The sequence below is a fragment of the Globicephala melas genome, chromosome 18 (assembly GCF_963455315.2).
Source record: "Globicephala melas chromosome 18, mGloMel1.2, whole genome shotgun sequence".
In the NCBI taxonomy this organism is placed as follows: domain Eukaryota; kingdom Metazoa; phylum Chordata; class Mammalia; order Artiodactyla; family Delphinidae; genus Globicephala; species Globicephala melas.
The window spans coordinates 50,898,130-50,923,017 of NC_083331.1; the positions used below are offsets into that span (position 1 = coordinate 50,898,130).

Below are 24,888 nucleotides of genomic sequence, written 5' to 3' on the forward strand. Positions count from 1 at the left end.
AGTTTTTTAAGGAACCTCCATACTGTTCTCCATAGTGGCTGTATCAATTTACATTCCCACCAACAGTGCAAGAGGGTTCCCTTTTCTCCACACCCTCTCCAGCATTTATTGTTTGTAGATTTTTTGATGATGACTATTCTGACCAGTGTGAGGTGATACCTCATTGTAATTTTGATTTGCATTTCTCTAATGATTAGTGATGTTGAGCATCCTTTCATGTGTTTGTTGGCAATCTGTGTATCTTCTTTGGAGAAATGTCTATTTAGGTCTTCTGCCCATTTTTGGATTGGATTGTTTGCTTTTTTGATATTGAGCTACATGAGCTGCTTGCATATTTTGGAGATTAATCCGTCAGTTGCTTCATTTGCAAATATTTTCTCCCATTCTGAGGGTTGTCTTTTTGTCTTGTTTATGGTTTCCTTTGCTGTGCAAAAGCTTTAAGTCTCATTAGATCCCATTTGTTTATTTTTGTTTTTATTTCCATTACTCTAGGAGGTAGGTCAGAAAGGATCTTGCTGTGATTTATGTCATAAGAGTGTTGAGAAATTTAAGTTTTTAAATGTTTATTTTAGGGAAGAAGAAAGGTCTAAAATCAATGATCTAAAGTTCCATCTTAAGAAGTTTGGAAATGGAAAGCAAAGCAATGTAAAGTGAAAATACATAGAAGGAAAGAAATAGCAAAGATAAGAGCAGAAATCAATGAAATTGAAAAAGAAAAACAGTATAGAAATTTAACAAAGGCAAAGTTCAGAGGGAAAGAAGCTAAGTGGTCTGGGGATGCCAACTGTGAGGATGAGGGGTCTGAGAGGGGAGATTGCCCCACAGTGTTATCAAGTCTTCGTAGAATCACCCGGTCATGTGAGGGGTCTTGCTGACACCATCGTTTTGCCTGAGTACAAATTGTGTTGGGAAGCAGATATTATTTTTAACAGCATTTTGAAATTTAAAATATTAGCATCATCTTATGTTCAAAATGAAGGCAGTACCTGCCACTTTCCTGTGCTTCCAGTTTCTGCCATTCAGCACGGTTGACAAGAACCTGTTTATTTCTCACACCATTGCCTTTGCTTTTTGGAAGCAATATACAAACCTATGGAGATTTCATTCAAGACACAGTGCCTGTAGGGCTGGGTCTCCAGGAGAACAACCTCTGGAAGAGAGAGCTACCTGTTCTTGCTTCAGTTTAACAGGTTGTTGAAATTTGCAAATGCTATGTGCATTTGTAAGAATGTAAGTTACAATTTAGTTTATAGGAAATGGTCATTCAATCGATAAATTTTTGCTGTTAATTTCCATTTGAATTTGGATTTTTTGTTTACTTTTGTTTCTTAAATGACATTCATAAAGCAATAAAAGTTTCAATAGGTTATGCATAAGCAATAGCATTTTATTCTTATGCTATTTGACCATAACATTCTTTTGCTCCATTGTGCCTTTCCTTTCTTTCTTTTTTTTTCTCCATGCAAGTAGAATAAGAAAAAAATACATAGTTTAAATGAGAGGTGTGGCCTCTAATGAAAACTAGAAAATAGAGGAGAACTTTGTCATAGAGCAATTTGTGTTGTATACAGATTTGGCCACACCATAGGTCAAATATTATCCTCTGAAAATAACTATATTCAATTAGAAATTCTAATCTAAGATGGTATTTATTCAATCCATAAATACCAACATTATCTAAAGACTTCACTTTGTAGGAGGTGGGAAGGTAAAGCAGAAAGAACATGCGTTTGAGTTAGACAAACCTGATTTCAAGTACTAGCTGTGCCACCTAGTATTTCTGTAATCTTGATTATGTCCCTTAACGGGTTTGAATGTCAGTATTCTTACTTCACAACGTTGCAGTGTGGTTTCGAGGAGGTAATGTATGGAAAGTGCCTGGAACACAGGGGGTCCTCTGTTTTCTTACCTCTTTGACCCACATTATATACCTGTACTGCTAAGAAATCGTAGCTTTCTGCATTTTCAGAGAGCAAGTATGGCAGAATGGAACGAGCAGGGCCTTTGAAGTTGCACAAAAGCATCCTTATTCTCCTTTGTCACTCCTTGACCACAAGCGACTTTAAGCAAATTATTTAACCTCGTTGAGTTTCTGTTTCCCCATGTATTAAAAGAAAAAGAAGACTGCATCTGCAGACACATGAAAATTAAATGAGTTAGGATCTGTAAACATCTAGCATTGTGCTTGGCATAGTAAATGCTCAATTAAGAGTAGCTTCAGCTATATTATTTTTGTGCTATTAAGATTTTTTATTGCTTTTTTTTAAGGCACTTTCTATTTTAAAGATCAAAGCCCTTAGGATTACAATCAGCAATGCTAGAGCTCAGATCAATTTCTGGGTCAGATACTGGTTATTTAAGGTGCTCTCTGCCTCTGTTTATGGGGACTAGAGAAGAAATCTCATTGTTCCACATGCCGCAGAGTAGAAAGATGCTCATGGGCTCAGTGGAGGTTATTTTTTATGGCTCCAAGAACCGAATCTTTATGATTGATGCTTGCTGTTTTTAAGATTTTTTTTAAAGTTCCCTCCAAAAAATTCATCTCTCAGATTATTGATTTCTACTGAACTTGCCTACTTTTCAGGGCAACATAGTATATGATCAGGGAGGTAAAGAGCAGTATTTATTTGATTAAAATTTCTTCAGCTTGATTTTCTTGTTGCTAGTGGCAACCAACAAAAGAATAGATCTAAAATGACAGGCAACAACCACAATGATTAGAGTCTGTGTTTTTATCTTTCCCCAGCTGTAATTTTATAATAGCCTCTCTAGTGCTTGTGGTCATAAAAATGATTACTATATACACCACTTTAGACATATTGACAAACCACCCACCTAAACAACCCTATTGCAGTAATGAACATTTTCCCAGGGCTTGGAGAATCAACTTCAGGCCACATATGCTCTTGCTACCCTAACAGCTATAGGGAAGATGGTACTGTGTATTTTACAGAAATTATTTTCCAAAGTGAATTTTCTATTAACTGGTGTATCTTAGATCAGCATAACATTATGTGTAGCAGCAGAATTTATACAGTTTATATCTTTTTGAAAACAGTATCACTTCCTAAACACACACACACACACACACATACACACACACACATATGCACACACACACACGCAAACTGTATGTAATCTATTTACGAATTTGATGGTTCTGGTATAGATATATACTAAAGCCTCTAAAGGAAACTAAAAATACACCCTTGGCCGAGCTGTTCATTGTCGTGGTCCTTTGCCCTTGAAGCACCATTGTCCTTGGAGCACCACATTCATAATACAGTTAAATTCTATTAGATTACTTTCCAAGTACAAAAGAACATCGTTGTAAGAAGGAAAATAATTTTACAGAAGCATGACCCACCTTTGGGATGTTTGTTGGATATTCCAAAATTGAACCTGATACACAGGAACACACTAGAACTGCATGTGACGTAGTAATAAGGTTCACTCTCTTCCTCTCTCATCTTGTTCATTTGCCAGCCAATTGAACCTTTTAGTGCAGGGTTTGATCTCTGCATGCTGTGATGCTATTTGTCTGACTCCTGGAGTGTTATATTCACATGGACAGGACTTCCTGAGGGGTGGCCATTATCAAACTTACAATAAGACTTCAGCTGGATGAGAAGCCTTTTTGATGAATATCATGTGTGCTAAGCTGCATTTCTTGAGGCCAACGAAATGTTTCTATACACCCCATGTTAAAGGGTAGGATTTCTTAGGAGGAATACCTTAGGCTGCTAACAGCACAGTTGGGGATGGAGCTGGGGAGCAAAATATTTTGTAGTCAGCTGGGAAGTAATGGAGCCAGTACTCCCAATGAGGGAAGGCCCTTAGCAGCCAGATTTGATACTGGAAGCCAGTGCAGGGAGAGCATCTCTCAGCTGAGCAAGGTGAGAGGGCAGGGAAACCAAGGCGAGGCTTAAGAGGATCAAACATACTTTGTCCACTTCATACAACTTCTTTGGGCTGGCACGCAAACCATCTTCTAATTAAAAAAAAAAAAGTGCTGTTAAAAAAGTTTAGGCTAGCCAAAGTCACGAAATTCAAGAAGTTCCCCATTTACTTTTCTTCAAATCTGTACAACACTGCAACTTTCCGCTCATCTCCTTGCTTAAAATTGCCACAGGCCTGAAGGCCTGACCTTCCGGGCTCTGAGTTGGAGTTGGCTCTGAGTGAGCATTGCCAGGGCCCAGGTTGGTAAACTAAAGAAGAAATGACTAAACTGTTAACCAAATGCTTAACTCTGCTAGTCTTCTCCATCAGCATTCAAACCAGAAATGGATTAGAGCACTCCTATTCTCCAGGGCTCCCAGTGGATATATTATTTATTAAACCAGAAGACAGGTTTGTCTCTGGGAAGAAGAATTTGGCTCCAGCCCCAACCATCAGGCATTCATTCATTTATTAAGCATGTACACTCTGTAGCACTCTCCATTGCACTGGGGTATCCTGTGAATGTAGCAAACCAGCTACACTGAGGGCATGTGAGAATATGTTCTCTAAATTCAGTCATTCCTATCCATGATGTTCAATAAAATTCATTCACTTTTCTTACATTCTTTTAAAATACTTTCCATTTTGTTTGTGCTTGGAGCATCCATTCTCACTGTATTGCCTGGGTTTTCTCAACTTGTTTCAACCCCTTTGGGGTGATGGAAACTCTAGAGCTAAAGGCAGAGGATTCCCTTGAGGACTTGGTAGACTGTGGAACTTGATCCTTTTTTTTTCTTTTAAATAGAGTATGAAAAATGCTCTTTAAAATAACTTGGCTCCATTGGCACAAGCTGGGAAGTAAGTAAGTCCTGGCTTCAAATAATTCAGATTCTTGAGAATATAAAAACCTGACAAAATGAAATAGTAATTTATGAAATTAAAGCTGTATCTCCCTGGGAAACTGATGTCACAGATACTTAAAGGTTGGAGGGTATTTGTAGGCAGAGGAATTTTTGAAGCTCTATGTCAGCAGGGACTGTATTTTTCTTATTACTCTTTCACATGGCACAAAATCGGTGCTGAACATATATGTTGAATGAATGAATGAATGAATGAATGGATTTTTATTTTGTATTGCTCTCTCTCTTTCTCTCTAGATCCTACTTCTCTAGAGCCTATATTTATTTACGAAGCAAATACTTATTAAGAGCCAGCTTCACTTTATAAGTGCCACTGGCACTTATTAAGTGCCGGTGTTAGGTACTATGGTAGGGTAAGAGTATAGAAAAATGAATAAAACTTGAGGCATGTCCCCAAAGAGATCTCAGTCCACTATTGCAATGCTTAGATCTATTGAGCAATGCCGTTTATCTATACCCCTTTTTCATCTCATTCCTGTTAAATTTAAAAAAATTTAATTTGTTTTATTTTTTATTGGAGTATACTTGATTTACAATGTTGTATTAGTTTCAGGTGTATAGCAAAGTGATTCAATTATACATATACATATATCCATTCTTTTTCAGATTCTTTTCCCCTATAAGTTATTACAGACTATTGAGTAGAGTACCCTGTGCTATACAATAGGTCCTTGTTGATTATCTATTTTATTTATAGCAGTGTGTATGTGTTAATCCCAAACTCCTAATTTATCCCTCCCCTCAACCTTTCCCCTTTGGTAACCATAACTTTGTTTTCAAAGTCTGTGAGTCTGTTTTGTAAATAAGTTCAATTTTTAGATCCCACAAATTTTTTTAAACTTTTTTTTCAGTTTTAAAAATTTTAATTACTTACTGGGCTTCCTAACACTTCTCCTCTCAGTAGCCCATTTCTTCAAAATGCCATAGGCTTTGAATTTTGAGCAACCCTAGTGTTTTTGTGAACTTGCTAACTTAGATTTACTTCTTTCCTTCCTTCCCTCCCTTCCTCCCTTCCTTCCTTCCTCCCTTCCTTCCTTCCACATTGATTTCCTCTAGGTATAACTTGTGCACTAATTCTTCCAACATTTTTATTATGGTGTGATTATCAAGTGTTTGGGCGAGAGTTTTGAGGGCTTAATGACCTTGTATTAGGTTCTTACTGTTGCTGTAACAAATGACCACAAATTTAGTGACTTAAAACTATATAATTTTATTATTTACATTTCTGGAGGTGAGAAGTATGGAATGGGCCTCTTGGGGCTAAAATCAAGGTCTCATCAGGGCTGTGTTCCTTTTAGAAACTCTGGGAGAGAACTCTTCCTTTTGCCTTTTCCTACTTCTAGAGGCTGCCTGCATTCCTTCAATGGTGGCTCTTCCATCTTCAAAGCCAACGATGGCCAATCAAGTCTTTCTCACGCTCATCACTCTGACTTTGTTTCCCTCACCATATCTCCTTATCTGACTCTTAAACTCTTGCTTCCCTCTTTCACTTATAAGCACACTTGTGATTACATTGGACTCGCCTGGATAATCCAGGATTATCTCCCCCAAGATCCTTAATTTAATCACATTTTCTAAATCTCTTTTGCCATGTAAGACAATATATTCACCGACCCCAGTATGAAGACATGGATATAATTGAAGGGGTCATTCTTCTGCTTACCACACATCTAATGGGCTCTTAAAAAATAAGGTTCTTTATCCTTTTTGGTTGAAAGCGTAGCTGCATCTAACCCAGATTCTGACTCTAAGTCTTGGCCCAAGTGCTTGGCATATCTTCTCTGCCTTAAGTCCAGTAGAAGAACACCTGATGTAATACTTTTGTGGACGAGTATATGACATTATAGACCAGAATGAATTCTTTATATGTGTATGTAGGTAGGTAATGTACACTTTAGAGTGCTAAAAATGAGCTTGACTCTGGAAAAAGTCACTTTATATTTTGGCACTTTTGTACTTGTTTCACACAACTGTATGATTTTAGTAATGATGTATGAGTGCTATTTTGTGTACTGTAATACTTTCCAACTTTTGTCCCTATGTCTTTGTACCTCTTTTTCTTTTTCCCAGGGAAAGTAGAGGAACATTTTACAATATTCTCTTTGGAATAGAAGATATGGATTTTAATCACTGAGATGATGTAATCACCATTATTCTGTTGAATTTTAGACCAGAATGGTTTATAAGCTATAGTAAATCATCAGTAAACATCATTTAGTCTGCCAGTCCCTGTGTGTTCATAGGAATAAAATGTTACTTCTGTCCTTGAGGAAACCATAGTTTACAAGAAAGAGAGCACACACAGAAGAGAGACTTAGCAATCTATGAGGTCAAGACTCCCATCAGAAAATTAAATAAGAGTGACCCAAGTTTTGTTAGCAGATGACATTCAGACTTTAAACATGCAAGCAAAGATATTTCCTCAGGAGCTGGAGGTAAATGTCACTTGCTTAAATTCATATTTGGAACAGAGGAGGTTGACAATTATAATACATGTCAAAAGAAAATTTCTAATTTGAAAGAAGTTTTAATTGCTTACATATTTCTTCTTAATGTCATATTAAATTGGTGCTATTAATGAATGGAACATTAAAACTGTATTTAATGAGGTATTTCAGAGATTAGAAAAGAAGTAAAAACAATTGAAATATGTTTTTTTGACTTGGGGGATTTTTGTTTATAAAATACCTTTGAGTGTTTATATCCCAAAAGAGTGTGGAAGACATAGGTCAGTGGGGAAAGAAAAAAATCAATGGAAGACATAGGTCAGTGGGGAAAGAAAAAGATCAAAGTTCTCACTTTTGATGAAGAGAGATGACAGGCAGGTCCATAACAATTAATCATGGTATGAAAATAATGTAAGTGATTAAATCTCAGAGATACATAGACAGTTACCTATAGTTGTAAGGTGCTAATTACATTAAGACTTAGTTATTGGGGAAGAGGGAAGAGCAAGAGACTTAAGAGTGCTTCTTGAGTGACTGCTAAGAAATTCCCATTTTAAGAAAAATTCTCCTTTAAACATATGTTGTAATCATGAACAATTTTGTAGGAGTTGACTCAGGTAGCTTTAGTCTGGTCCTTCAGTAGAAGATATGATTAGATTTGTGACAAGGCTTTGTGATCATCTCTTGCTTTTGTCTACCCCACACAAGTTGACTTAGATTGTAGCTATGGGAAAAATCTTATCATTCGATCAAAAATTACTCTGTGTGTATGTGATTGAGGTTGGGTTGGGATTCTAATGACTGGAGCCAGGGCAGAATTGAGGATATTTGAGAACCACTACCTTGGGTCATGAGACCTGCATCCACTTGCTGCTCTTAACCAAGCCATGCTTTATTCCACTTGAAAGTGTGCATGGTGGTTTTGGGTGGACAATAAAATGTAATTACGGTAATTCCAATCTTGTCGGGAGATGGTCAGCCTTTAAAATTGTATCCATAGGACACCAAAATAACTGCCTATTTGCTTTTTACTCGCCTGGATTTGTTATTTTGGCTACATAAAGTCTCGGTAGTCAAATCCATGTTGAAAATTAGCCAACATTAAAGGCTGAAAAGAACTTTAAGGAAAATTTAAGCCAAACTTTTCATCTTGGAAATGACTATTGTGATGAACTGAAGAGACCATGGGATACTGTTCTGTGTCTGCGAGTCCTGCTGGAGCCCTGTAGTGACAAACAGAAGCAGGAAGACTGATTGGCTGGCATAACTAAATCTTTGATTTGCTTAAGACATGAATGTCTGAACTACATGAACCCAGTAATACCAAATACCATTCTTTAGGAAAAGCAGTAGGCTAAGTCTTTGGAAATTTGGATAACAGACTATTGCTTGGACAAGCTAAGTCAAAAGTTTTATCCTTAAAAGAAAATTGGGGGGTTAATGTGATTTCCAAGCAAGAAACAATTTTTTGCTTTTAAAAATAACCTCAAAAAATAGCCTCATTTGTTAAGTTGATCTTTTTTCATTCCAGAAACTTATTTCTAAGGCAATGTCTTATGTTTACTATTATATGTGTCTCAAAGAATTAAAGGCCATGAAGGACAGTAAGACTGAGAACATATGGCTGACGTGAAGAGGGCAGCTGAGGCAGTACAGAAGTCCTACTTGCAAGAAAGTTGTTTTGGCCTAAATTTTCCAAATTAGTTGTTTTATTTACTAGATTATTGTTCATGTTCCTCTTTGTTTTGACTGGGTTCACTCACAGGATGGTAGAACTGGAGAGGCTAAAACTCTGACCAGTGATTTATTGAGGCCAGTCTATAAACTCAATGAATGGCAGGAGCCTGGGACTATTAGTACCTATGCCAGGCAAGGTGAACTTTGTCTTTGCTGTAGCTAAATCCTATGAACTCTGGTCGTATCTCATTATACTTGTTAATATACAGCCACACTTAGACATCAGATTTTCATTGGAAGTGATTGTATAATCATAGATTCTTAATTAAATTGGAGCTTTTATGTGGATGGTGCCAAAATTTAGTGCATAATACTATCCATTGTTCAGAGAAAATTGACATGTTAGAAAGCAAAAGTGAATGCTAAATTAGCAATGTTGTTGTAAATTTAAAACATGCTGCTTTAAGTGTCATAAGGAGTTAGTGCAAGAGTTTTGTATAAGTGTTTTGTTTTTGCTTTTTAAAGGGGACCTGGGGTAATTGATTTGCTTCAGTAACCTGTGTTTAACCTGTGTTTTTCCGTGTACTTATCTCCCCCTCTGCTTAGTTCTGCATCCTTTCAGTACTTCCGCACTTCAGGTGGGCTTGTTGATATACTACTTCTTACGTGTTTCTATGTTAGCAGTAATTAGATTGGAGCTGGGGTTTTGCAAGATATTTAGTTTCTCCTTTTCATTTAATTTTTTTTTGAAAATTAGGATAATAATATTTGCCTTGCAGATTTATTAATGATGTGCATAAATGTATGTAAAGTTTCTACTGCTCAATAAGTCCTCAGGAAACTAAGTAGAATGTATGTTCATCCAGGGAAATGTCTGTGGTTTCTCTTTGTTTCGCTTTAGGGTGGATATTCAAGAAATGTTGCCAAATGAGAACTACTCAGATGCAAACACAAGAGCAAATGCTGAAACTGGCTTATAAATGCAAGCCAGCTGGCTGCTCTAGACAAAGTCTTAGGAAGAAAGCTTTCTTCATCTAATTCATAAATGGAATTGCCAGGCTTAACTGGCTTTTTTAAAAAAAATTTTGTTTGAACTCTGCATTACTGTATAACTGTGACAACATTAAGAAGAGCGTGTAAGAGTAAAATAAGGGGGTGACAGTTCACAAAGCAGTGTTATAACCATCTCTGTGGAAGAGCCTAGAGATGGTTCCATGTAGGAAGCCATCTGTCTGGATGGTGTGACCTCAGGCTAGCACAGTTGATAAGTGAGAAAGGGAAACCCTTTACCTGAGGTAGGAGATAGCTGCTGTCTGCTAGTGGAGTAAAATTGAAGCTTTGTTTTCTCCCAGACACTCCAAGGACAAAGCTAGTGGCAGAAGCTGAGCTCTGCTGGAATAAAGAGATAAGATGACCACTCCTGAGGTCAAGGAAACTTCCCCGACTTCACAGAATGACTCTTTGGAGGTCAAAGCGGGAGGGTGCCACCCCATAATAGGTGATGCCAAGACCCCCACAGGCCTCTGCGGTGGAATCCATTTTAGCAAAAAGTTGCGCACGCATGTTGGAGAGGTTCCTAGGGCAAGTCAGTTGTGAAAAAAGAAGATTAATTGGCCAAAGGTAATCAAAGACCTGGAAGAATTGTCCTATATAAGTGATTTAAATCACCTCTTTACTGCACTCCTCCTCATTAGGGGGGACGTCCACATCCTTTCTCTCCGGGTGTGTATCTCTGCCTTGCTTCAGTCTCAAATAAACAAGCTGTTTCTCTGTGTGCTCTCGCACTTGTTGTGCTGTGTCTCTAATAATAATAAACTTCGTACCTATTTTTACAGGTTTTGCCTCCTAGAAATATTTCTTGCTTTCAAACGGGGGCAAGAGCCAGGGCCATTTTGCTTCTAGCCTCTAGCCCCTGGTGGTCTAGCAGTAGGATTCCTGGTTTTCATCCAGGCTACCCAGGTCCAATTCCTGGGCAGGGAACTAAGATCTCTCTTCAGGACTGCTCACTGCTGTGTCTCCGAGATCATACATACCCAACTTGGCAGATGTGTGTGTGTGTGTGACGAATATATTCTATATTATGACTCTCTCCCTCCAAGTATATATATACACATAAATTCAGCATTTATTTCCACGCTTTTATGCTCTCCCTTGTATCACAGGACTGGAAGCCTGAGAATATTATTTCCCAGACTCCTTTGCTTTTGCTGTTGTGGGTGTAATTTATATTGTCAATGAAATGAACTCATGCAAGATTTCAAAGGCTGAATCGAGGCTTAGTGAGTCCATATATGAAAAACATAAAAATTCCTTTGTGATATAAATAATAATTTCCCTAATTTATTGATTTTATAGATTTGGAAGTATGCAAAGTTGCTTTCCACCCCCATGCCCCGACTTAAAACAAAAAATACCTGTTTGTTCAGCATTTGCTGCAAAGATTGAATCCTTTGTTAGACAAAAAAGTACGACTTTTCTTTCCCTTTAGCTTGCTTTTTATGTGACATTGTTTGAGAGACAGAGCACAGTATTTTTAAACAGACGACAAAATGTCAGCTTTGAGTGGCACAAATTTAGAAGCAACAGTAGTGTTGTATTACGATTTCTTTGTAGTATGAAAAACCTCCAGAGTTATTTCTCTGTGCCTTCGTGATAAAATCACACTGAGAGGCAACATTAGGACACTGATTGGGAGGAAGGGCGAGCGTGAGGAGGGCAGGACCATAATTTTCATCTAAGGAAACAGCACTAGACTTGCGAGAAGGGAATTGCATGTATTACTGAGCAGTGTGATAGTTCTCCCAGATGAATAGTTCATCTCCAAGAAGCATTCGATCAGGTGAGCTATCAACAAGATCTGGCCTTTGATAAACACATCCACTTTAATAGCAGTTCCTAAGATGAAAGGTTTGGATACCTTCAACTTCATGGCACTCAATCTCTGCAGCCTGAAAATATGAAATGATAACTTTTTAGTGTGCTGCCTTGAAAACCATCAAAGTATGCTAGAATCATCCTTTTAGACATAAAAGGAGACATAGGTTGTTACTAATTAACTCATCTCCCTTGTTATTCCTAAAATGATTTAAGGCAACGGGCTATATGATATAATGGGAAAATACTCCCTCTTGGCCTGATGTAAAATGACGAATTGTCCAAGATAATCTCTAGGTGTCTTCCATATTACACCTTTTATGAGAAAATCTGGGGAGTCATTCATTTAAAACTTCATTGCAAGGGACCATATTAAAGTGAAGTCTTAATAATAAACCTCCCAATGTGGGGTTTAGGATAGACCTAAATTCTTCCTATAATCTACTTGGTTTTTGGACTGTTTTGATTCTGAAGCTTACATGTATCCACAGAGTTGATGTCAACCCAATTCCCTGGAAAATTGGAAGACAAGGATTTTTTTCTCTGTTCTTGTTACTATCTTGGTGAATTTGGCAAATGATTGTCTTTTCAGTGGCACAAATTTAGTAACAATAGGATGTTTTATTACAATCTCTATTTCACATGAATTCTAAAACTGTTTGGTGATCTGGAGGGAAGTTGGTTAAGAGGATAGTATACTTTTCATCTAATGAAACAACCCTTAACTTGAGGGAAGGTGATTGTAGGATTACTGAATAACTGAATAGGTTTTCACTTGAAGCATAGGGTGTCAGTTTTCTCTTGTTGAGAAATTTTTCTAGCCAATATTTTACAAGAAATGTTTCCTTTTACGAGACATGTTTTTAAAAAAGTGTTTAAACAGCATAATTCACAATAGCCAAAAAATGGAAGCAACCCAAGTGCCCATAGACGGATAAATGGTTGAAGGAAATGTGGTATGTACATACAGTGGACTATTAGTCAGCCTTAGAAAGGAACGGAATTCTGACACATGCTATGACATAGATGAATGTTGAGGGTATTATGCTAGGTGGAATAAGCCAGTCACAAAAGGACAAATATTGTATGATTCCACTTGTATGAGGTACCTAGAATAGTTCAGTTCACAGAGATGTAAAGTAGAATAGTGATTGCTAGGGGCTGGGGGAGTGGGGGATGGGAGTTAGTGTTTAATGGGTATAGAGTTTCAGTTTGGGAAGCTAAAAAAGTTCTGGGATGGATAAAGGTGATGGTTGCATAACAACATGAATGTACTTTAAAGTCACAGAACTATGCACTTAAAAATAGTTGAAATGGCAACTTTTATGTTATGTATATTTTATCACAATTTAAGAAATAAATTTAAAAAGAAAAAAAGAGTTTAAAATGACTCTAGCTGCATCTCCATGTTTATCCCTTTTCCTAGTTTAAGAGGGGTATAAGTTACACTTCTCTAAAGTTCTCTGTCTCTACTGATTTAAGGCTGAATAAAATGTCACCAGCAGTTCTTTTGCCTCTTTTAATATGTACCTCTTGGTAGGCCACCAGCTCTGAGACATATCTATGTGGCTCTGACTTCAGATAAAATAAAGTTGCATCTAGCATTTATTTTACAATTACAAATATGGAAGGAAAATTAAGAAAAATAATGTTGTCTTAGAAAATTGCTTTTTTGGAGATAGTGTACGTGACGGTTAACATTAAAGATGTGATATTATCATGTCTTTTTACTATTGAACATATTTAAAATGTACATTTGGGCATCAAGTTAAAGATATTTATAAAATACTTTCTTATTTGCGAAAGTGAACCCCACCTATTGGTGATATTCTTCTTGTTCCCTTATGAATATTTGACTGAATCTTACTGTTCTTTTATTTTTTTTGAAGTAGGCTAATAGAAGGCTTTTTAAAAGTAGGCTAATAGGCTAAAGTAGCCTACTTACTTGAAGTAGGCTGGTGATGCCTTCAAAGGTGGTTTATTTTCTGACATAATAACTATATGGTATAACTATCAAAAATACCTTTATGTGTCAAAGATTCATGCCAGTAACACTATAGTGAGAATGATTTTTCCATTTTTTAAAGTAGAGACAGTAATTTATCAGGTGTTTTAAAATCCAGATTTTCATCCAAAAACTTGCCTGAGATTTATTTTAGAAGAGTTGTTTTCCCTCACAGGATGGTGGTAAAAGGCAAGAAGACGTGACTCCAAGAACCTAGACATATTTTGACAGACTATGAAGCATCTTGAATTTCCCCCCTTAATTAGTCCATTTTTATTATGAGTCTATTGTTAAGTGTTTTTTTTTTTTTGGTTTCTTGTGGGGTTTTTTTGCGGTACACGGGCCTCTCACTGCTGTGGCCTCTCCCGTTGTGGAGCACAGGCTCCAGACGCGCAGGCTCAGTGGCCATGGCTCACGGGCCCAGCCGCTCCGCGGCATGTGGGACCTTCCCGGACCGGGGCATGAACCCGTGTCCCCTGCATTGGCAGGCGGACTCTCAACCACTGCGCCACCAGGGAAGCCCTATTGTTAACTTTTGACAGAAAAAATTCATAAATACTTAATTATTTTATGGATAAAGTAATTTAAAATAAAACAGTCATTACAAAGAATAATCAATAACGTGTAGCATTGTGTTGAATTTAAAGGTGAAAGCATTTATAAGGCAAGCACAAACACACTTGGAAGTTTCAGGAAAGTTATTAGCATAGAAGGCGAATAAGCCATGAGCGGGGGCAAGGGCAGGGATGGATGAGGCAGGACTTTTATTGTTTTTTTAATTAAAAAATTTTTTTATTTGTTTTTTAAATTTTTATTGGAGTATAGTTGATTTACAATGTTGTGTTAATTTCAGGTGTACAGCCATTTCTCAGCCATAAAAAAAGAACGAAATAACGCCATTTGCAGCAACATGGATGGACCTGGAGATTATCATACTGAGTGAAGTAGGTCAGACAGAGAAAGACAAATAGTGTATGATATCACTTATATGTGGAATCTAAAAAAGGGGAACAAATGAACTTACTTACAAAACAGAAATAGAGTTACAGATGTAGAAAATAAATTTATGGTTACCAGGGGGTAAAGGGAGGGAGGGATAAATTGGGAGATTGGGATTGACATATATACACTACTATATATAAAATAGATAACTAGTAAGGACCTACTGCATAGCACAGGGAACTCTACTCAGTACTCTGTAATGGCCTATATGAGAAAAGAATCTAAAAAAGAATGGTTATATGTATATGCAGAACTTTTATTGTTAAATGCTTCTCAGGCCGCATTGATCCTGGCTTTGGACAGATTCCTTAATTATTTTTTCCTCCCAAATCATCTGTTGCAAAATGGAGAGTTTCAAGTGCTCCCAGGAGGTGGTTAGTTCAGTGAGAGTGAATTTCATGGTGAAAAGTCCATGTAACTGGAGTCCACTGAGAGTCAGTTATTCCCTTGTGAGTGGTTTGAATTTATTTTGGGTCGGTCTGAGTAAATGTCAAGTGTTTTATCACATGGGTAAAGTGAGCTTTTCTGTGGCATCTCTTATGAAAGCCAGAAATCATGGCAGGGATGGGGCAACTCCTCAATCCTTTATGGGCAATTCACAAATCCAAACTCTTCTGAAAACTCAAAGACTTTGTTTTCATAGCTTCACTGGTGATAAATTTGGACCTGACTTGATGTGGGGCTATTTGTAGTTTTAACTGGTTCTACTTATTATAAATATTTGTACATTTAGCTGTGGAAATATTAGTGTTTGATTACAGTTGCTACCCCAGATCCTGCCGGGATTCTTCCATAATGTAGTATGTGTACCATGTTACTCCAAAAATCAGAACATTTCTGAATTCCCAGACACTTCTGGTTCAAAGGCTTTAAAAAAAGGGATTTAGGTCTATACTACTATAAACATTTTTATTACTACTACTAAGTAATGATAATCTTTTATGAAAAAATGATTTATTGTATGCACAGTATGTTCCAAGCACTGTGCTAAGTGCAGGATGTATAATAGCAAGGAAAACATATATAGTCCCTGATGTCTAGTTGAGGAGACAATCACATGTACAGCCATATAATTACAGATACATATATATGTATGTGTATATTTATATATAATTATATCAGATATATAATTACATATATGTAAGTTTACATATATAAAAATATAAATAAATATATAATTACATATAATATTGTATATATTAATATTAAATATATTAATTTATATTATAGATAATTATAGGTAACTATTATAGATAATCACATGTACAGCTAAATAATTACCAATTGTGCTAAATAGAGTTCAGGAAAAACTGGGAGAAGTTATAGTTTAGATTGGTGAATCAAGAAAATATTTGAATGGAAATCTGCATGGTTACTCAGAGGAGGCAGGTAAAGGGGATGGGAAAAACATTCTATCCAAAAGAAACAGGTTGTGCAAAGTTGCAGGAGTAGGAAACATCTTGGCCAATGTAAAGGGTGGAAGAATACCATGTACTTGGTGCATGGCAAGGGATGAGAAACTGAGATGAGATGAAGCTTTAGAAGTAGGCAGAGGCTGGATTATTTGAATGGGCCATGGAAAAGACAAATTTTATTCTATTTGCTGGTGAGTGATACGATCAAATTTAATTTTAAAATGATCATTCTAGGATATCATAGGAATTCTCAGAATGAATTGAAGATGCACAAAATTTTAAGGAAAAAAAATTCAGATGACAGATGTTGGAGGTAAGACCAGTATAAAGGAAGTAGAGGTGAAGAGAAAAAGAGTCAAAATTTCATTTGGAGAGAAGATTGGCAGGGCTTAGTAATGAATTGGCCATTACTTGGTTGAGGAAGAGACTTGCTCTTTTCTGAGTGAATGGAGGTCTCATTTGCCAAGATGGAGAAGACTGGAAGAGGAGTGTGTTGGCTACGACTGCAATGAGGGGAGGGCAAGAGTTCTGTTTTGGACATGTTAAGTTCGTGATGTCTGGAGGATATCCAAGTGGACATGTCAAGGGGACATTTGGCTACACAGATCTGGAGCTGAGCTCTGTATTTGGAGGCTATTCGTTTGGAAGTTGGAATATAGATAGATTTAAAACATACGAGTGGATACAAATATTTAAAAAATGAAGATAGAGAAGAAGGTCAAAGGCTGATCTTCTGCACTGTTGAGGAATTTCCACATTTAAAAATCAGGTAGAAGAGGAAAAGCGAGCAATGGGGAGTGAAAAGGAGCGGCCTCACCATTGGGAGAGGAGCTTGGTGAGTGTGACGTCAAAAAAGCTGGGAGAAAAGAGGTTTCAAGAAGAAAACGCTTAAGAATTGTGAATGCTGCAAAGCGGTAGTAGGGAAGGGTCTAAACAAACTCCTTGTTTGTGACAGCAAGGGGTTATTGGTGGTCTCAGCAAGAGCGCTTATGTAACTGGATTGTGGTGGGCCAACCAGTGATGGGGTAGGGAGTTCTTTTCAGAAACAGAAACAAAATGACAGAGATAGAGGCAGGAACAGAGATGATTTAGAAGATGGAGCTATGGGAGCTTGAGATGGTAGATCTTAATCGGGAATTTATGATGACCACTTAAGCAAATAGTAATAAAGGGTTTGGCTTGAGCTGGAGAGTCTGGAGATGGTGATGGCTTCAGGCATAGAATGACCTGCATCAGGGGTCGGCAAACTCTGGCCCTCAGGACAAATCTGTTCTTGTAAATGCACGTTACTGGAACACAACCACAGACATTAAAAAAAAAAGAAGAAGAAGATGGAGCTATGAGTGCATGTTTGAAGAAGTAAAGCAGGTGCAGAATATGCCTGGGAGAGGAGAAATCCAAGGAATTGAGGCTACTACTTATTCTGTATAAGGGTACTAAGGGTTTTATACACTTCAATCCATTTTAATTCTCACAACACCACTAGGAATAAGTATCACAATTGTAACAACTTGTTACATTCCTAATGGCTAGAAAGTCTAATAAGAATGGTCCCAGGCTACATTCCAAATGGCTAGGAAGTCTAATAAGAATGGTCCCAGGCTTAGTCATATCTATTAGAAATATCCTCGAGTACAAAGTAAAGTGAGATGCTCCTCTGCTGCTCCCTTTGCTTGCCTTCCAGTCACTGCCAAGTTTGCTCTCAGCAGGGCTCATGCAGTCTCATCCTCATTTCCACCTGGTCCTCTGCCCTGTCCCTCAGTCCTGACTTTATGTCACTGTGCTACTTTACTTACCTTAGTTAAGTTCTCTTTGTATTGTATTTTCCCATTCTTGGGAAGCACCCATAAGACCAACAAAAGCTAATATTGATCACTTTTCACAGCACATCTTGGATTTATTCACTTAATTATTAAGTGACTACTGTGTGCTAGGTACTATACTATTGACATATAGTGGTGAACAAGCAGACATGGAGATTATGTTCTAATATATATGTATGGATGGGGGGCACAAATGGCTGGCAAGTGAACCAATACTTTAAAAAAAAAGATAATTTTGGGTAATGATGCATTCTATGAAAAAATAAATCAGGGCATTGTAATAGAGAACTGAATGTTTCCTTTAGATTGGAAAGTCAGGAAAGTTCTCAATATTATGCTAAAAGACCCCTCTCTACTGAAGGTGGGGATGGAAGCAAAGAGAGCCTGCCTTGCCCCACGGGATGAAACGAGAAGAGTCTAAGTGAAACGGTACACCTCAGACTGGAACTCGAACCTACGTGCGGGGACTCAACCCAGCTAAACCCCAGATTGGGACTTGAACCCAGGGTCTTTTAATTAGAATCATTCACCTGGTGTCTGGATTACTGAGGTTCAGATTCTTTGTGTCTCAGCACAGAAGGAATTCAGCGAGAGGCAAAATGGTAGGCAAAAAGTAGATTTATTAATATAGAACACTTGTGAGGAATACAAGCGGGCAGGCGAGGGGCCTCTGTCCCGAGAACTAGCGGGCTCTGTTCTTATAATCAGAGGAAAGTGGGGAGGGGGGAAAAGACCACCTTCTTCCTCATTCTTTGAGTAGACATCAGGCTTATATCACTAGCTCCTCCTTCGCATCGTGCAGGAGAGTGTTTGACCCTACAGAGTCAAACTAAGACTGTCATGATGCTTATTCAAATCAGCAGAAGGGTGGTAACATATACTAAGATATGTTAAATCATCTCAGGTTTCAGTATAATGAGGATCTCCTACTTTGGAATGTTACCTTTCCCTTATGTTCCTGTCCTTGGTTCTAAGGATCATTATCTTGCTGGACTTGACCAGCAGGATGCAGGCCTCATTTTTTTCACTTCATGACCTGGAGCATATCTCATGCTTTTATTGATGGCTTTATAGTTAAGTAAACCTGCTTCCTTCCATGATGTTCCAATAGCTTTCTTGAGCGATCATTAACTTACAGTGGTCTCCGCAAGTTCCCTGTTTCCTTCTCTATCTATAATACCCTAGTGGGACTTCTGAAACCACCTATGCAGCTATCCTACTCTATTCCTAGCAAAAGGAGTGAAGGGGAAAGGAACCTGGTCCAGGTCCTACCCCCATTTCAGAGATAAAGATCCAGAGGGCAGAGTTATCTAGGCTACTCAAGCACATTTGACTCAAAAGGGATGACATTAAGATTCCAGCCTCTTGCTAGTTATTCTTTGAACAAAAGCACTAGTTCTAGGCCTACAGTAGTCTCTTGGAAGCCTTGGACAAAGTAATCTACCTGGCTCTGCAAATGAGGCTATTACTAGCCCTATTATCTTAGAACTAAGTGATGTATGTACAAAGGCGCTGTGAATGGTTTGAAGACAGTGGGCGATATCAAATCAAAATTTTCATGACCCTACCATGTCATCATTGTGAAATGTCATTTTTTTAGATAGTTAGGTTTAAAATCCTGCCAAAGTTCACGTAGTCCCTCCCTTCTTTTCAAGGAAGGAATGTGCCTAAATTTTCCCAGGAAGATGGGAACTCCCTTCAGAGAAATAGATTGCTCAACCTTGTTTGGTGGCAGCCAACTCCAGAGAATCACAAAAATTAGGGCAGGATTTTTTTTTCATGTCTTACCAAAAGTGCTGCATAGAAATTCAAGGCTCTGCACAATGATCTGTGCTTCACTGTGGCAGAAAAGGATCCAGAAATTGCTATTGCTTGATTGGTGTGACAGTCCCCTCAAGATTCTGACAAGATACCTGGGGTGTACCTTGACCTGTAACTATGGAGCATGGCTTGGGAAAGTATGGGGAGGTACTTCTCCTGATTAGTCTTTCAGCTTGTATCCAGTTTAGGGGACTATAATTGACAAAACCAGGAAATAGACTATCTATTTTAAAAGAAAGCTAAGGGAACGAAATGACAATTAAATGGTTAGAAAATAAGATTTATGAGGGAAAATTGAAGAAGATGGGGAGTGATGATGAGAAGGCTGAAGGGATCAGATCCAAGACTGGTGCTTGTTCCTATTTTCTCCTCATTCCTGAGCAGGACCTCAAGGTCCCTTTGAAAATCCTCTGGAATGTCTCAAGGAATCTCTCCAAGCCCTGCTTCCTACTCCCATCCTGAACCCCCTTCTTCTCGTCTTCCTCCTCCCTTTCTCCCCCATTTCTTCATACCTGGTTTGTTTCTCCCTACCCAAGCCTTTTGTTAATTGTTTTATTAAGCTGTGCATTTTCTGGGTCTCCACCCTTTTTGTTAAGAACTATTTACCACTCCCATCTAGTGATTAACCAAAGGAAGACTTCCTGTTGGTTTCTGGCACATAGCTTTGCTTACCAAATTTTTTTTGAATTGAGTATTCACAGTAGCTTTGCCAGGGCTATCTTAAGTTAGTCTGGAACTTTGTGAATGAGTGACAGAAAAAGGGAGAAAACAGTAGGTCTCTGTATTCACATCAGTTGCTAGCAGCTTGGTATCCCATTTCAGCTCACGCTGATGAAGATCTATAGAAGAACATTAACTTTCTCAGACTGGTGTATTAGTTGGGACAGGCCAACTGCTCTAATACAGAACTTTAAATTTCAAAGTTTCAAATATGGATTAGAAATCCAAAATAAAGTTTACTTGTCACACATATTACAGCCTTCACCTGGTTGGCTGTCTCTACTGGGCAGCTTTACTCCAAGCATCAGTGTAGGCTCTGGATCCTTTTCTTTATTCTTAGACTTCTCCATTCAATGGGTGCAAGGGGGGAAAAGAGAGAATATTGTGTGTGTGAGCCCTGGGATACATATATATTACTACCCATACACTGTTCATTCTATTCATATTACATTGACCAACACCCAGACGCAGGGCTACATCCAGTGGCGAAGCCGGCTATGACATGTTGCCCAAAAGTGTGCTTGGGAAGAAAGAAAAATTCATTTGGTGAACAACTAACTAGTTGTTGGCACAGATGCTGTGAGTGATTCTGTTTCTATTAATTACAAACAGCTCTAACTAAAAGCTAAGAAAAAATACTGCAGCCTCAAAGGGTATATACAAAGTCCTCAAAGATTCTTTCAGTTGGGAAACCATTATACTTTGACATATTGAGTTATGGAAATGGAGTTAAATATATGAAAGTATATTGAAGGTTATGATATACATGGTTGACATAACAGAATTGTAACTCTGCCAATATATTCCATTTTCCCATGGCAAAACAATGATCAGTATTTTAGTGTACACTGAAGACAGTTCAGTCACACTTTGCCATGTTTGCAGGGTGTTTGACCCCTTCCCATTTGTCTCATTTTTCATATTTTTAAAAATCGAAAAGCTCCTGTGTTTTATCTGCTTACATGTGTGATCATGAAAGAACGAATGAACAAATGAAAGGGCGAGGAAGAGGGAAGAGAGAATTTTCCTTGTATACTAAACGGGAAAATCAGGCTTAGTGTATAAACATCCCTGCACTTATTTCATATGACCATTTCCTGTGCCATTTTGTTAAACAATTGATCCCATTAAATTTTGAGGTTTTCCTGCCAACTGTGAAAAACAGGCAGAATTTTATTTCAGTGTTTGTTTTCGCACTGGTTTAATAATTTTTCTTTTCTTTTAGTTACACCAGATTATCCCTACATCTATCAGCCTTCAGTCCCAATACAGGAGTGCTATGAGCTTCTGGGTAGAGTACATATTAAAAACAACGAAAGTGCAAGCAATTTCACAAACACAATAACCTGGAGGAGGTTTGGAAAGAAAAGCAGAGCCTGGAGAGAATAAATAGAAATATAGCTACAAACCAGATAAAAGATCAAAGAGTCCAACTTTTTCCTAAAACATCCAACTTTATAAAACTATCCTCATGGGAGCTACATGGCCCATTCCAGTGGCATTACTGAGTGTGAAGGTGGAAGAGACAGGAAGGGCTTCAGAGTAGAACAACAAGTGGTCTGCACTAGCTCCGGCAGATTAGGTTTTGAAAATTCTGTATATATTCAAGAAACTAGAGCTTACTGTCTTTCCATATAGTCATTCTTTCCTTTCTTCCTCTTGTAGAGAGTATCTCCAATATGAGAGATGCTGTGCTAGACATGACCCGGGCCATACATCCTATGGAGGAGTATCACTTCATATTGTCCAGCAGCTCAAGAACCAGGAGGTTGACTATCATTGGTGCAGAGGTTGAATAAGTCATGCTTCAAGACGCCATAGCCTGAGACAGCACCAACACCTGTGAACAAGGTGGAGACCATCTCTGGAAGCTCTGGGTCTTGCCTCTGGATGGAGGTTTACATTGCACTAGAAGCGAAGTGCCCAGGGAATTGTGTTGGGTGAGTCCCATCCCTTGCTTACCTTCTGTCTTTGCAGTCTCATTCATCAGGTCAACATTCATTGAATTTACAAATGTGCAAGACAGTCTGGACAATTGAGCAGTGCGTGAGACGCCACTTGGCGTTTTAAGACTTTACAGTAGCTATAAGATGCACAGGGCCATCTGAAAGATACAGTTAGAAACTACAAGGTTGTATATCTCTCCTGATGAGATTAAAGAAGCTTCAGAGAGGAATCTCTAGAACCTATTCCACTGCATTTTAACTGGGTGCCCCAAGTCTCAAACTTGCAGGCACTTTAGGATCCAAACTTTCACCCTTACATATGACTAATTTATTTTACAGCCTGCCCTGAAATTTACATAGTGTAGGCTATATTCTTTGCCTGTAGTAGAACCTGCTATACAAAACCGCTTTGGTGCTCAGAACCCTTGTAGCTTATGAAGGCCTCTTCAGTAATCTTAGGAATCACTACTCCAGATTCCCCTGTCTCTTACAGTAAGTAGAATGACTCCAGTGATTCCAAGTGGCCACATATTTAAGGCATGCCTGATTCTACTGCTCCCTTGCAAATCTGCTCTGCAGAAGGAAAAGGAAAGGCAAACCCAAGGTCACATAGATAGAGAGGAGTTTAAAATAAAATATGGTCAGAAGAACCATTGTAAGATGGTTTACATTAGACCAAATGATTTACTTTTCTTTGCATTCATATGAAAAATACATATTTCCTGACAAAAATATAAGTAAATATGTTCAATATATGAATTGCAGCTATGTTTTAGACAAATGGTTAGAGAAACTGTCTTAGACCTAACTATCACACTTATTCCTTTTTACTGCCAACAAGTTAGGATTAGTCATCTCACCTTGAAGGAACAAGGGTAAGGTTATTTCCCATTGTCTCAGCTTGAAGTGCCTTTTTCCCCCAAGGAACCAGGGTGCTGTTCAGGGAAGTCCCAACGCCGGCTGGCTGAGCTCTGCTTGAGGAAATCAAATGTGTTCTGTCCTTATTCATTACATTCATGCCTAGAATCCCTAAAGATAGTTTAGTTAGTTTTAACCTTTGCAAACTATATTTTATAACCACAGTTCCATGGTCAATTGAACAGAAGCTGATTTGGGAAAAGCCTCTTGCATGAGATATCACGGTATACAGATTTTGTTTTCTACTTTAAAATGGCTAAGAGAAAAATTATAGACTGGAAATAAAGGAAAATATTCTATGCTGAGGAACTTAAAATACTTTTTATCTGTAATGTCTAGGATTCTACATAATGCTTAGAATTAATTCCTGTTCATACCCTCCCCACTCCTAGCCCAATTCTCCTTTTGGAAAGATTTTTAAAGAATAAGAACTGAGTGCTTCAGTGTCTGTCACCATTTTATCTGCATTTTCACAAGCATTTTAGCAATTTTGTGAGTCATTTTGTCCTCACCTCCCACAAATAGTGTGGGCTAAATGGAGCTATAGGATTTTTTTTTTAAAGTAATAATTCCGACTTCGGAATCTAAAAAGACATCGCTTACATTAAAAACACACGTAGATAGCAAGTGATCCACCAGTACAGCTGCCTCTGATTGTTCCATAAGGCTGATGCCAGTGACTTCTGTTTTGGTGTGTTATCCTTGATCTCTTGCTGTTTTGGAAGCAGTGTTAAATCAGAGCGTGTTGGGGGACTGACCTCATTGCATCGTATGTGCTGATTCACTGTCCTACAACTGTTGTCCCTAAGGCACAGGGCAGACTTCGAACTGTCGTCACACTGCCATGGAAATGTGTGCCAGTAAAAATCCTTGCAGGCTTGTGTGATATTTTTACTGCTGTTTCCCATTAATGTTACATTAATGCAATCAAGGAGACACTTTGTTCTCTCCCCCACCCCTGCTAAACAATCAAATGCTTTTAAAATCCTGCAAAACAGCTTTCATTTTAAGGTTCTGATCCAGGGACTTGCCTTGCTACATTACCCGGTGTTTTTACTGTCCCCTAGTGGCTGTTTTGAATATCTTTCAAAAAGAGAATTTGTCTTGCTTCTTTACAGCGTCTCAGATAAAAACCTGTGGGCTGGGAGCTGTCCTTGAAAAATGCGATGCTTTCCTCTTTGAAAAGAACAGAAGAATAAAGGATGAATTTTAATCTCTATTTTGCCTTACCTTTGCTGCAGTTTGAAAACCCCAAACCTCTGAAGTGTTAAGTAAATTAACCCATGTCTGTGCAGCTTCCATCAGTGAATGCGATAGTTTAAGAATAGTCATTCTTTGGCGAACAAACTGCTTTTGTCTGTGCCACTCAGTTTAAGGGAAA

The 24,888-nt window shown here is 38.1% G+C and overlaps 1 protein-coding gene across 3 annotated transcripts in view; it reads left to right on the plus strand.

Annotated features, from left to right (window-relative positions):
• The window catches only part of SCEL (sciellin), a 326,999-nt gene that overhangs the window by 112,318 nt on the left and 189,793 nt on the right, over window positions 1–24,888 (plus strand). For 2 of the 3 annotated variants that reach the window (XM_060288050.2, XM_060288049.2), the window contains 2 exons: window positions 14,716–14,806; window positions 22,309–22,583. In XM_060288050.2, coding sequence (XP_060144033.1) covers window positions 22,534–22,583 — 50 coding nt within the window. In that variant the 5' untranslated portion in view covers window positions 14,716–14,806; window positions 22,309–22,533. The remainder of the gene's footprint in view (window positions 1–14,715; window positions 14,807–22,308; window positions 22,584–24,888) is intronic. The other variant, XM_060288051.2, reaches the window with a different exon arrangement.